Below are 14,099 nucleotides of genomic sequence, written 5' to 3'. Positions count from 1 at the left end.
ATCGCCCCGTAGCACTCACATCTGTAGTTATGAAATGCTTTGAAAGGCTGGTCATGGCTCACATCAACACCATCATCCCAGACACCCTGGACCCACTCCAATTCACATAACACCACAACAGATCCACAGATGACGCAATCTCTATTGCACTCCTCACTGCCCTCCACCACCTAAACAAGAGGAACACCTACGTGAGAATGCTGTTCATTGACTACAGCTCAGCGTTCAACATCATAGTGCCCGCCAAGCTCATCACTAAGCTCAGGACCCTGGGACTAAACACCTCCTTCTGCAACTGGATCCTGGTCTTCCTGACAGTCCGCCCCCAGTGGGGAGGGTAAGCAACAACAGATACACCACACTGGCCCATCAGGGGTGCGTGTTTAGTCCCCTCCTGTGCTCCCTGTTCACCTGACTGTGTGGCTGCGCACGACTCCAACACCATCACTAAGTTCGCTGACGACATGACGGTGGTAGGCCTGATCACCGACGACGATGAGACAGCCTATAGGGAGGTGAGTGACCTGGCAGTGTGGTGTCAGAACAACAACCTCTCCCTCAACATCACCAAGACAAAGGAGCTGATCGTGGACTACAGGAGATGAAGGGCCGAGCACGCCCCCATGCACATTGACATTGACCCGTGAAGCGGGTCGAAAGCGTCAAGTTCCTCAGTATCCACATGACTAAGGAACTATCACGGTCCCCACCGACACACACCAACTCAGTCGTGAACAAGGCAAGACAACGCCTCTCCCCCTCAGGAGGCTGAAAAGATTTGGCACGGGCTCTCAGATCCTTAAAAAAGTTATACGGCTGCATCACCACCTGGTATGGCAACAGCCCAGTACGTCACTTGGGCCAAACTCCCTGCCATGCAGGACCTCTATACCAGGCGGTGTCAGAGGAAGGCCTTAAAAACTGTCAAAGACTCCAGCCAACCAAGTCACAGACTGTTCTCTCTGCTACCCCATGGCAAGCGGTACCTGTGCAGCAAGTCTGGAACCAACAGGACCCTGAATAGCTTCTACCCCCAAAGCCATACGACTGCTAAAGAGTTAGTTAAATAGTTAAACAAATAGCTATCTACATCAACTCTTTTGACTCATCACATACACTGCTGTTACTGTCTATTATCTATCCTGTTGCCTAGTCACTTTACCCCTACCTACAGTATGCTGCTGTTACTGTCTATTATCTATCCTTTACCCCCTACCTATAGTATACTGCTGTTACTGTCTATTATCTATTCTTTACCCCTACCTACAGTATACTGCTGTTACTGTCTATTATCTATCCTGTTGCCTAGTCACTTTACCCCTACCTACAGTATGCTGCTGTTACTGTCTATTATCTATCCTTTACCCCCTACCTATAGTATACTGCTGTTACTGTCTATTATCTATCCTTTACCCCTACCTGCAGTATACTGCTGTTACTGTCTATTATCTATCCTTTACCCCTACCTACAGTATACTGCTGTTACTGTCTATTATCTATCCTTTACCCCTACCTACAGTATACTGCTGTTACTGTCTATTATCTATCCTTTACTCCTACCTACAGTATACTGCTGTTACTGTCTATTATCTATCCTTTACCCCTACCTACAGTATACTGCTGTCACTGTCTATTATCTATCCCCCTACCTACTGCTGTTACTGTCTATTATCTATCCTTTACCCCCTACCTACAGTATACTGCTGTTACTGTCTATTATCTATCCTGTTGCCTAGTTTACTCCTACCTACAGTATGCTGCTGTTACTGTCTATTATCTATCCTTTACCCCTACCTACAGTATACTGCTGTTACTGTCTATTATCTATCCTTTACCCCCTACCTACAGTATACTGCTGCTACTGTCTATTATCTATCCTTTACCCCTACCTATAGTATACTGCTGCTACTGTCTACTATCTATCCTTTACCCCTACCTACAGTATACTGCTGTTACTGTCTATTATCTATCCTTTACCCCTACCTACAGTATACTGCTGCTACTGTCTATTATCTATCCTTTACCCCTACCTACAGTATACTGCTGTTACTGTCTATTATCTATCCTTTACCCCTACCTACAGTATACTGCTGTTACTGTCTATTATCTATCCTTTACCCCTACATACAGTATACTGCTGTTACTGTCTATTATCTATCCTGTTGCCTAGTCACTTTACCCCTACCTACAGTACACTGCTGTTAGTGTCTATTATCTATCCTTTACCCCTACCTACAGTATACTGCTGTTACTGTCTATTATCTATCCTGTTGCCTAGTCACTTTACCCCTACCTACAGTACACTGCTGTTAGTGTCTAGTATCTATCCTTTACCCCTACCTACAGTATACTGCTGCTACTGTCTATTATCTATCCCCCTACCTACAGTATACTGCTGTTACTGTCTATTATCTATCCTTTACCCCTACCTACAGTATACTGCTGTTAGTGTCTATTATCTATCCTTTACCCCTACCTACAGTATACTGCTGTTACTGTCTATTATCTATCCTTTACCCCTACCTACAGTATACTGCTGTTACTGTCTATTATCTATCCTTTACCCCTACCTACAGTATACTGCTGTTACTGTCTATTATCTATCCTTTACCCCTACCTACAGTATACTGCTGTTACTGTCTATTATCTATCCTTTACCCCTACCTACAGTATACTGCTGTTACTGTCTATTATCTATCCTTTACCCCTACCTACAGTATACTGCTGTTACTGTCTATTATCTATCCCGTTGTCTAGTTTACTCCTACCTACAGTATATGTACATATCTACATTCTGGAAGAACAAAACAAATGCATTTAGTATTTTATTAGGATCCCCATTAGCTGTTGCTGAAGCAGCAGAATACTCTTCCTGGGGTCCACAGACATACCTATTCCAATCCATTACCCCATAGGAAAAAATGATAGCGGGCTGCAATGGTTTACAGCAACTAATTATTTGAACCAAGGCATAATTTTACAGCTTAAATAATTTTTAGGGCCAAAAGTGTATTAACAGTCCCTCGGGCTGAGGTAGTTTATAAGGTGACTACAATTAAAACCATCAACAAAAAACAACCATTAGGAGGGCAGTAGTCAGCGAGTGGAGTTCATTTTCACTCAAGTAAGGACTTTGCTAACATTTATTAAGTTCATATAATCTTATTTTAGTTCAAATCTGTGTTTGAGCTAGGCTACTAAGTCAATTTTTTTCATTTCAGATAGAGAAACCCAAGGGTGTCTGGTACCTATTATGGTGTTAGAATAGTCAGGCTTGTTAAGAGTTTAGGCTGCTGGGAAATTGATACCCTTTAATTACCAGATTTTTCCAGTGTTAAATATCATCCTTAATTGGACGGCAAACTGTTGAGATTCTTTGGAGCAGAATACGTGTTAAGGTCCCTTGCCACGTTTCTCCCAAACGTGGGATTTAGATTCTTGTTCACAAGGCCAAAAATCATCAGGGAGGTTTAAAGTCTTAACTGTGTGTTTATATAATTGCCATAATTGCATTTGACCCGTTCTCATTTGTACACGATCTACAGATATCAACTGACCCTGACATGTCATTTTGTTCCTCCAAACAGCGTACAAACGTAATCTGTGAAATGCTGCCAGGTAGTCTGTTAAACATTGCCAGGCCACTATATTTTTCGTCTACACCAAGGAATCTCTACTTTCTTTCCAAATAACTGATGTTATAAAAGTAGACAGTTGTCAAGGAGTTGGAGAAAATAGAATCATGTCTTGTTGATATGCAGAGTCACACTCTGCATTGACCGCAGCTCAAATTTAAAAAAATACACTGCTCAAAAAAATAAAGGGAACACTTAAACAACACAATGTAACTCCAAGTCAATCACACTTCTGTGAAATCAAACTGTCCACTTAGGAAGCAACACTGATTGACAATAAATTTCACATGCTGTTGTGCAAATGGAATAGACAACAGGTGGAAATTATAGGCAATTAGCAAGACACCCCCAATAAAGGAGTGGTTCTGCAGGTGGGGACCACAGACCACTTCTCAGTTCCTATGCTTCCTGGCTGATGTTTTGGTCACTTTTGAATGCTGGCGGTGCTTTCACTCTAGTGGTAGCATGAGACGGAGTCTACAACCCACACAAGTGGCTCAGGTAGTGCAGCTCATCCAGTATGGCACATCAATGCGAGCTGTGGCAAGAAGGTTTGCTGTGTCTGTCAGCGTAGTGTCCAGAGCATGGAGGCGCTACCAGGAGACAGGCCAGTACATCAGGAGACGTGGAGGAGGCCGTAGGAGGGCAACAACCCAGCAGCAGGACCGCTACCTCCGCCTTTGTGCAAGGAGGAGCAGGAGAAGCACTGCCAGAGCCCTGCAAAATGACCTCCAGCAGGCCACAAATGTGCATGTGTCTGCTCAAACGGTCAGAAACAGACTCCATGAGGGTGGTATGAGGGCCCGACGTCCACAGGTGGGGGTTGCGCTTACAGCCCAACACCGTGCAGGACGTTTGGCATTTGCCAGAGAACACCAAGATTGGCAAATTCGCCACTGGCGCCCTGTGCTCTTCACAGATGAAAGCAGGTTCACACTGAGCACATGTGACAGACGTGACAGAGTCTGGAGACGCCGTGGAGAACGTTCTGCTGCCTGCAACATCCTCCAGCATGACCGGTTTGGCGGTGGGTCAGTCATGGTGTGGGGTGGCATTTCTTTGGGGGGGGCCGCACAGCCCTCCATGTGCTCGCCAGAGGTAGCCTGACTGCCATTAGGTACCGAGATGAGATCCTCAGACCCCTTGTGAGACCATATGCTGGAGCGGTTGGCCCTGGGTTCCACCTAATGCAAGACAATGCTAGACCTCATGTGGCTGGAGTGTGTCAGCAGTTCCTGCAAGAGGAAGGCATTGATGCTCTGGACTGGCCCGCCCGTTCCCCAGACCTGAATCCAATTGAGCACATCTGGGACATCAAGTCTCGCTCCATCCACCAACGCCACGTTGCACCACAGACTGTCCAGGAGTTGGCGGATGCTTTAGTCCAGGTCTGGGAGGAGATCCCTCAGGAGACCATCCGCCACCTCATTAGGAGCATGCCCAGGCTTTGTAGGGAGGTCATACAGGCACGTGGAGGCCACACACACTACTGAGCCTCATTTTGACTTGTTTTAAGGACATTACATCAAAGTTGGATCAGCCTGTAGTATGGTTTTCCACTTTAATTTTGAGTGTGACTCCAAATCCAGACCTCCATGGGTTGATAAATTGGATTTCCATTGATTATTTTTGTGTGATTTTGTTGTCAGCACATTCAACTATGTAAAGAAAAAAGTATTTCATAAGATTATTTCATTCATTCAGATCTAGGATGTGTTATTTTAGTGTTCCCTTTATTTTTTTTAGCAGTGTATATAGTTTTAGACACTTCAGAAAGGAGTGAGGCGATTATTCCATCTAAACAGCTAAATGGCGGGTACTGAGCAGCTGTACACATCCTACTGCTATCCCGGTCAAGTGGAATCCACACTACAAGCGGCACTGAAATGGATAACATTTCAATCAGGGGCCCTTAAAAACACAGACTGTAACTTGCATAGTTTTAATATTAGGAGTACTGAAGTGGTAAAAAAAAAAAAAAAAAAAATGTTGTCACGTCTACGGTCTATTTTGAAGGTCCTTTTGTAGATGTTTCTATGCTCACCGGACTGCAGATGTACAGTAAATTAGGTGCACCTCTACAGTGGGGGAAAAAAGTATTTGATCCCCTGCTGATTTTGTACGTTTGCCCACTGATAAAGAAAGGATCAGTCTATAATTTTAATGGTAGGTTTATTTGAACAGTGAGACAGAATAACAACATAAATATCCAGAAAAACACATGTCAAAAATGATATAAATTGATTTGCATTTTAATGAGGGAAATAAGTATTTGACCCCCTCTCAATCAGAAAGATTTCTGGCTCCCAGGTGTCTTTTATACAGGTAACGAGCTGAGATTAGGAGCACACTCTTAAAGGGAGTGCTCCTAATCTCAGCTTGTTACCTGTATAAAAGACACCTGTCCACAGAAGCAATCAATCAATCAGATTCCAAACTCTCCACCATGGCCAAGATCAAAGCGCTCTCCAAGGATGTCAGGGACAAGATTGTAGACCTACACAAGGCTGGAATGGGCTACAAGACCATCGCCAAGCAGCTTGGTGAGAAGGTGACAACATTTGGTGCGATTATTCGCAAATGGAAGAAACACAAAAGAACGGTCAATATCCCTCAGCCTGGGGCTCCATGCAAGATCTCACCTCGTGGGGTTGCAATGATCATGAGAACGGTGAGGAATCAGCCCAGAACTACACGGGAGGATCTTGTCAATGATCTCAAGGCAGCTGGGACCATTGTCACCAAGAACACAATTGGTAACACACTACGCCGTGAAGGACTGAAATCCTGCAGCGCCCGCAAGGTCCCCCTGCTCAAGAAAACATATACATACCCGTCTGAAGTTTGCCAATGAACATCTGAATGATTCAGAGGACAACTGGTGAAAGTGTTGTGGTTAGATGAGACCAAAATGGAGCTCTTTGGCATCAACTCAACTCGCCGTGTTTGGAGGAGGAGGAATGCTGCCTATAACCCCAAGAACACCATCTCCACCGTCAAACATGGAGGTGGAAACATTATGCTTTGGGGGTGTTTTTCTGCTAAGGGGACAGGACAACTTCACCGCATCATTTGACGAGGCCATGTACTGTCAAATCTTGGGTGAGAACCTCCTTCCCTCAGCCAGGGCATTGAAAATGGGTCGTGGATGGGTATTCCAGCATGACAATGACCCAAAACACACGGCCAAGGCAACAAAGGAGTGGCTCAAGAAGAAGCACATTAAGGTCTTGGAGTGGCCTAGCCAGTCTCCAGACCTTAATCCCATAGAAAATCTGTGGAGGGAGCTGAAGGTTCGAGTTGCCAAACATCAGCCTCGAAACCTTAATGACTTTGAGAGGATCTGCAAAGAGGAGTGGGACAAAATCCCTCCTGAGATGTGTGCAAACTTGGTGGCCAACTACAAGAAACGTCTGACCTCTGATTGTCAACAAGGGTTTTGCCACCAAGTACTAAGTCATGTTTTGCAGAGGGGTCAAATACTTATTTCCCTCATTAAAATGCAAATAATTTTAACATTTTTGACATGCGTTTTTCTGTCTCTCACTGTTCAAATAAACCTACCATTAAAATTATGGCCTGATCATTTCTTTGTAAGTGGGCAAACATACAAAATCAGCAGGGGATCAAATACTTTTTTCACCCCCACTGTATGTATGCTTTGTTGTTGTACATTGTCCACGTCCAAATAAACAATGTAGTATTCATTTCACCATTATGATGGTTTTAATATGTTTGTCTTTGAATATTTACGTATTGGCAAAGAGCAGGTGTTTGAATCTCACTGGAGGAGTTGTCAGCGATTCTAGCATCTTGAGCATAACCAAGGCACTGGCTCCAATTAAAAGGCCCCGCCTTCACTCATGAGAACGGCATAAACCTCTGCACTCCTCTTTAAAAAAAAGGCCTGCTCAGAGGAGAAGAGTTGGATGGGAACAAAGGATTTGATTAGTGAAACTAGGCTCTTTTTTTCACATTGGTGACTGTTACTCATTAACGATACCCAGTGCCGTCATGCACTTTACACTTCAGACGTTTACGGCTGCCTGGAACCTTGGTGCACTCCAGGGTCTTCTCACGTAGACTGAGCCTTTTCTGGATTTTCACAGACATACGAAGGGAACTTGTTGCGCAAGGTCAGGATTGAGAAGTTCTCTCAGATCTGCCCTTGGCAAAACAGAACACAATCATGTTTGGAAAATGTACTGGTTTCCAAATTAGTGTTTTTTTTTGTTGTTTTTTTTTCACCCCCAATCCAACTATTGACTACATACATGTTGTTATCTTCATTGCCACTCCACCCTTCTGACATTATGTCTGCTGAAGGGTAATAGTTTGATTGCCCAGTGCCTTGGTCTTTCTTTTCTATCACACAGACGTCAAATAACTTGCTGCAACACGGAATACAGTGTATCGTCAGCGTCAATGGAGTGGAGGGGGGGGGGGTTTGAGGGTGTCTGTCATGCAGTGATACACAGTGAATCCCCTGATATGACTCTCATCAAGTGCAAGAAATGTAATAATATGATGCTTCTCATCAACATGACATCGAACCTTCAGTTAGACCAGGGATGGGAATCAGATGGTGGGTTGGGGGGGGGACACACAAAATCTGAACTCGTGGGGTCGCAGTAGCTCGTGGGTCTACGTACTCACATCCATACCCCACACATGCAGTCAGAGCCAGCCGGCGCTAGCCTTTTTGGGGGCCCTAAGAAAATACAAGATGGCTAGGTAGTGCAGCATCCAGCATTATTTATTAATGACATGAAACAGAACACCTGTAAAACCAGTCTGGATCAGACATTTTCATTTACAACAACTGAACCTCCGTTCCACTCAATCATGCATATCATTGTGGACGAACACACACACACACACACACACACACACACACACACACACACACACACGTCTTTAAATCAAGGTATGCTTTGGTCTTTTTGAACATCCTCTCCAATAACACGGAACCTGGTTCTTTCTCTTACCTCTGGATGTATCGCTTTGAATACTGGAGCATCCATCAATGTGATTTGCCCCTAAAATAACAAGAAAAAAATAATAATAATCTATTCAACCTCACAATATACAGAAGAGTAATGCATGTCTAGGTAGGAGTAAATGGCTGTGGATTACTTTGAAGGACGTCCACAGAGGAAAATAATACATTATCAGTCCTAATTGGTGCAGTTAAAGAGCTGCTGTACATCACAAGGCCTAAATGGTGCTCTTGGAACCAGAAGAGTATCCAGTTTCACATTCAACAGAATATTAAATTAATCAATTAAACGATGCAGTGATTTAACATCTCCATCGAGGCATGTCTTCCGGGTATCTTTGGTTGTACTCACAGCAAACTCCTCGGGCGTCACCTTCAGCACGTCAAACACAACGGCGTCGTAACTCTTGGAGAAGTCCAAGCCCGGCCCATCCAGAGAGTCCGAGCTGCTGCTTCCCTGAGTTCCCAGAGAAAACACCAGAGATAGATTGGTACATGTTGTGAGGAGGTGGATGGAAATTAACTCGACAGACTAAAATATTTTCTTGTGTGTTCATTTTAAGATTGACCAATTGGAGCTGGGCCGAAAGCAAAATACATAAATCCAACAGATACAGAGATGTGATGAATCAGATACAAATACAACGATCAATATTAGATAAAGAAATACGCTGAAGAGACAAAGTAAGCGTAAATGCAGAGCAGAGAAACAAACAAGCCCGACAGTCACACCATCTGCAAATGGACATTTACAAGATACCATAGAAGTGTTTCCCAAAACACGATTACCCCCCCCAGCCAGTTATTTAAGGTATTCAAGTACAAACGTAACAGTATTGCTTCCGTCCCTCTTCTTACCCCAACCTGGGCTCAAAACAGACACCCTCTGAACACATCAACAACTGCCTCCCACGAAGCATCGTTACCCGTCACGCCACAAGCGCATACCAAAGGAAAGAACTACTTCAAAGTCTCAGAGCGAGTGACGTCACTGGATTCAAATGATCAACTTATTAAGCCCATCCTTATTTGAATCAGGTGTGCTAGTTCTGGAATACATCCAATTATGTGGAAACTCGCTGGAAGCACAAGGAAATGTTTAGGAGAAACACCTTAAAACGGTGTTGACCAATCCTCGTCCTAGGGACCCAAAGAGGGCGCACATTTTGGTTTTTGCCACTAAACACACCTGACTGAACTAAAGACTCGACGATGGGTTGATTGTTTACTCTGTTATTATCTATGCTTAAGTCACTTCAATAACTCTACCAAGATGTGTGTATATATTACCTAAATTACCTCGACTAACCGGTGCCCCCGCACATTGACTCTGTACCGGTACCACCTGTATATAGTCTAGCTATTGTTATTTTACTGCTGCTCTTTAATTATTTGTTACTTTTATTTCTTATTTTTCCTTTAGGTATTTTTCTTAAAACTGCATTGTTGGCTTGTAAGTGAGCATTTCACTGTAAGGTCTACACCTGTTGTATTCGGCGCATGTGACAAATACAATTTAATTTGATTAGTGGAATCAAGTAATTGAGAAACACTGTCCTAAAAGATGAGATGATGCTAACCAAAAGGGTTTAATCCGGTCAGCTTACTTGATTCAACTACTCAAGGGCTTGATGAAGTTGACCAATGTGCTTAATCTGGAATAGATCATATGAATGGAACGGCTAGGAAACTGAAAGAGAGGTTTGGGAAACCCTGCCCTCTTGTCCTTTATAAACCAGTGGAACGGCTAGGGTACTGGAGAGGTTTGGGAAACCCTGCCCTCTTGTCCTTTATAAACCAGTGGAACGGCTAGGGTACTGGAGAGGTTTGGGAAACCCTGCCCTCTTGTCCTTTATAAACCAGTGGAACGGCTAGGGTACTGGAGAGGTTTGGGAAACCCTGCCCTCTTGTCCTTTATAAACCAGTGGAACGGCTAGGGTACTGGAGAGGTTTGGGAAACCCTGCCCTCTTGTCCTTTATAAACCAGTGGAACGGCTAGGGTACTGGAGAGGTTTGGGAAACCCTGCCCTCTTGTCCTTTATAAACCAGTGGAACGGCTAGGGTACTGGAGAGGTTTGGGAAACCCTGCCCTCTTGTCCTTTATAAACCAGTGGAACGGCTAGGGTACTGGAGAGGTTTGGGAAACCCTGCCCTCTTGTCCTTTATAAACCAGTGGAACGGCTAGGGTACTGGAGAGGTTTGGGAAACCCTGCCCTCTTGTCCTTTATAAACCAGTGGAACGGCTAGGGTACTGGAGAGGTTTGGGAAACCCTGCCCTCTTGTCCTTTATAAACCAGTGGAACGGCTAGGGTACTGGAGAGGTTTGGGAAACCCTGCCCTCTTGTCCTTTATAAACCAGTGGAACGGCTAGGGTACTGGAGAGGTTTGGGAAACCCTGCCCTCTTGTCCTTTATAAACCAGTGGAACGGCTAGGGTACTGGAGAGGTTTGGGAAACCCTGCCCTCTTGTCCTTTATAAACCAGTGGAACGGCTAGGGTACTGGAGAGGTTTGGGAAACCCTGCCCTCTTGTCCTTTATAAACCAGTGGAACGGCTAGGGTACTGGAGAGGTTTGGGAAACCCTGCCCTCTTGTCCTTTATAAACCAGTGGAACGGCTAGGGTACTGGAGAGGTTTGGGAAACCCTGCCCTCTTGTCCTTTATAAACCAGTGGAACGGCTAGGGTACTGGAGAGGTTTGGGAAACCCTGCCCTCTTGTCCTTTATAAACCAGTGGAACGGCTAGGGTACTGGAGAGGTTTGGGAAACCCTGCCCTCTTGTCCTTTATAAACCAGTGGAACGGCTAGGGTACTGGAGAGGTTTGGGAAACCCTGCCCTCTTGTCCTTTATAAACCAGTGGAACGGCTAGGGTACTGGAGAGGTTTGGGAAACCCTGCCCTCTTGTCCTTTATAAACCAGTGGAACGGCTAGGGTACTGGAGAGGTTTGGGAAACCCTGCCCTCTTGTCCTTTATAAACCAGTGGAACGGCTAGGGTACTGGAGAGGTTTGGGAAACCCTGCCCTCTTGTCCTTTATAAACCAGTGGAACGGCTAGGGTACTGGAGAGGTTTGGGAAACCCTGCCCTCTTGTCCTTTATAAACCAGTGGAACGGCTAGGGTACTGGAGAGGTTTGGGAAACCCTGCCCTCTTGTCCTTTATAAACCAGTGGAACGGCTAGGGTACTGGAGAGGTTTGGGAAACCCTGCCCTCTTGTCCTTTATAAACCAGTGGAACGGCTAGGGTACTGGAGAGGTTTGGGAAACCCTGCCCTCTTGTCCTTTATAAACCAGTGGAACGGCTAGGGTACTGGAGAGGTTTGGGAAACCCTGCCCTCTTGTCCTTTATAAACCAGTGGAACGGCTAGGGTACTGGAGAGGTTTGGGAAACCCTGCCCTCTTGTCCTTTATAAACCAGTGGAACGGCTCAGGTAACGGCTAGGGTAAAGCTTTATACGTTACACAACGCTGAAAGCTGAATTGTTAGGAGGAAGACCGGTGAAAGACCTGCCCATCCTCTATCAATATACAGTACCGGTCAAAAGTCTGGACACGCCTACTCATTCAAAGGTTTTTCTTTATTTTTACTATTTTCTACATTGTAGAATAATAGTGAAGACATCAAAACTATGAAATAACACATATGGAATCATGTAGTAACCAAAAAAATAGTGTTAAAATCTAAATATATTTTAGCCACCCTTTGCCTTGACAGCTATACACACTCTTGGCCTTCTCTCAACCAGCTTCACCTGGAATGATTTCCAACAGTCTTGAAGGAGTTCCCACATATGCTGAGCACTTGTTGGCTGCTTTTCATTCACTCCACGGTCCAACTCATCCCAAACCATCTCAATTGGGTTGAGGTCGGGTGATTGTGGACATCTGATGCAGCACTCTCCTTCTTGGTCAAATAGCCCTTACACAGCCTGGAGGTGTGTAATTATAGTCCCACTAAGCGCAAACCAGATGGGATGGCGTATCGCTGCAGAATGCTGTGGTAGCCATGCTGGTTAACTTCTTTGGGATAGGGGGCAGTATTTTCACGGCCGGATAAAAAAACGTATCCGATTTAATCTGGTTACTACTCCTGCCCAGAAACTAGAATATGCATATAATTAGTAGATTTGGATAGAAAACACTAAGGTTTCTAAAACTAAAACACTAAGGTTTCTAAAACAGAACTCATATGGCAGGCCAAAACCTGAGAAGATTCCATACAGGAAGTGTCCTGTCTGACAATTTGTTGTCCTTCTGTTGCATCTCTATCGACTTTACAGCATCTGTGCTGTAACGTGACACTTTCTAAGGCTTCCATTGGTTCTCTAAAGCCACCAGAAAGTGGAATGGGGTGTCTGCTGTCTCTGGGCAAAGTACAGCAGCTCTGTTTGTGAGTGGTCAGCCTGGGGACAGTGAGACTGGAGATGCGCGGTCACGAGAATTCTCAATTTTTTTCTTTCAGCCTTTGAATGAATACAACGTTGCCCGGTTGGAATATTATCGCTATTTTACGAGAAAAATAGCATAAACATTTATTTTAAACAGCGTTTGACATGCTTCTAAGTACGGTAATGGAATATTTTGAATTTTTTTGTCACAAAATCCGCTCGCGCATCACCCTTCGGATAGTGACCTGAACGCACGAACAAAACGGAGGTATTTGGATATAACTATGGATTATTTGGAACCAAAACAACATTTGTTGTTGAAGTAGAAGTCCTGGGAGTGCATTCTGACAAAGAACAGCAAAGGTAATCCAATTTTTCTAATAGTAATTCTGAGTTTAGTGAGCCCCAAACTTGGTGGGTGTCAAATTAGCTAGCCTGTGATGGCCGAGCCATGTACTCAAAATATTGCAAAATGTGCTTTCGCCGAAAAGCTATTTTAAAATCGGACATAGTGCTTGCATAAAGGAGTTCTGCATCTATAATTCTTAAAATAATTGTTATGTATTTTGTCAACATTTATCATGAGTAATTTAGTAAATTCACCAGAAGTTTTCGGTGGGTATGCTAGTTCTGAACATCACATGCTAATGTAAAAAGCTGTTTTTTTATATAAATATGAACTTGATTGAACAAAACATGCATGTATTGTATAACATAATGTCCTAGGAGTGTCATCTGATGAAGATCAAAGGTTAGTGCTGCATTTAGCTGTGATTTGGGTTTATGACACATATATGCTTGCTTGGAAAATGGCTGTGTGGTTATTTGTGTCTATGTACTCTCCTAATATAATGTAATGTTTTGCTTTCGCTGTAAAGCCTTTTTGAAAATCGGACAATGTGGTTAGATTAACGAGAGTCTTATCTTTAAAATGGTGTAAAATAGTTGATTGTTTGAGAAAATTGAATTGTGGTATTTTAGTTGGTTTTGTATTTCGCGCCGTGCGATGCCATTGGCTGTTGGCTAGGGGTTCCGCAGGCAGAACGGGGTTCCGCTAGCGGAACGTCTGTCCTCAACAGGTT

General features: G+C 44.1%; 1 protein-coding gene across 2 annotated transcripts in view; it reads right to left on the bottom strand.

The window, feature by feature from the left end:
* The window catches only part of LOC106572010 (ras-specific guanine nucleotide-releasing factor RalGPS1), a 278,753-nt gene that overhangs the window by 183,549 nt on the left and 81,105 nt on the right, over window positions 1-14,099 (bottom strand). For both annotated transcript variants that reach the window (XM_014145707.2, XM_014145728.2), the window contains exons 3-4: window positions 8,987-9,091; window positions 8,624-8,674 (exon numbers count right to left, since the gene is read on the bottom strand). In XM_014145707.2, coding sequence (XP_014001182.1) covers window positions 8,624-8,674; window positions 8,987-9,091 — 156 coding nt within the window. The remainder of the gene's footprint in view (window positions 1-8,623; window positions 8,675-8,986; window positions 9,092-14,099) is intronic.

Source organism: Salmo salar, chromosome ssa01 (genome assembly GCF_905237065.1).
Source record: "Salmo salar chromosome ssa01, Ssal_v3.1, whole genome shotgun sequence".
Classification (NCBI taxonomy): domain Eukaryota; kingdom Metazoa; phylum Chordata; class Actinopteri; order Salmoniformes; family Salmonidae; genus Salmo; species Salmo salar.
The sequence above is the reverse complement of the archived record's forward strand: the minus strand, read 5'-3'. Positions and strand labels throughout refer to the sequence as shown.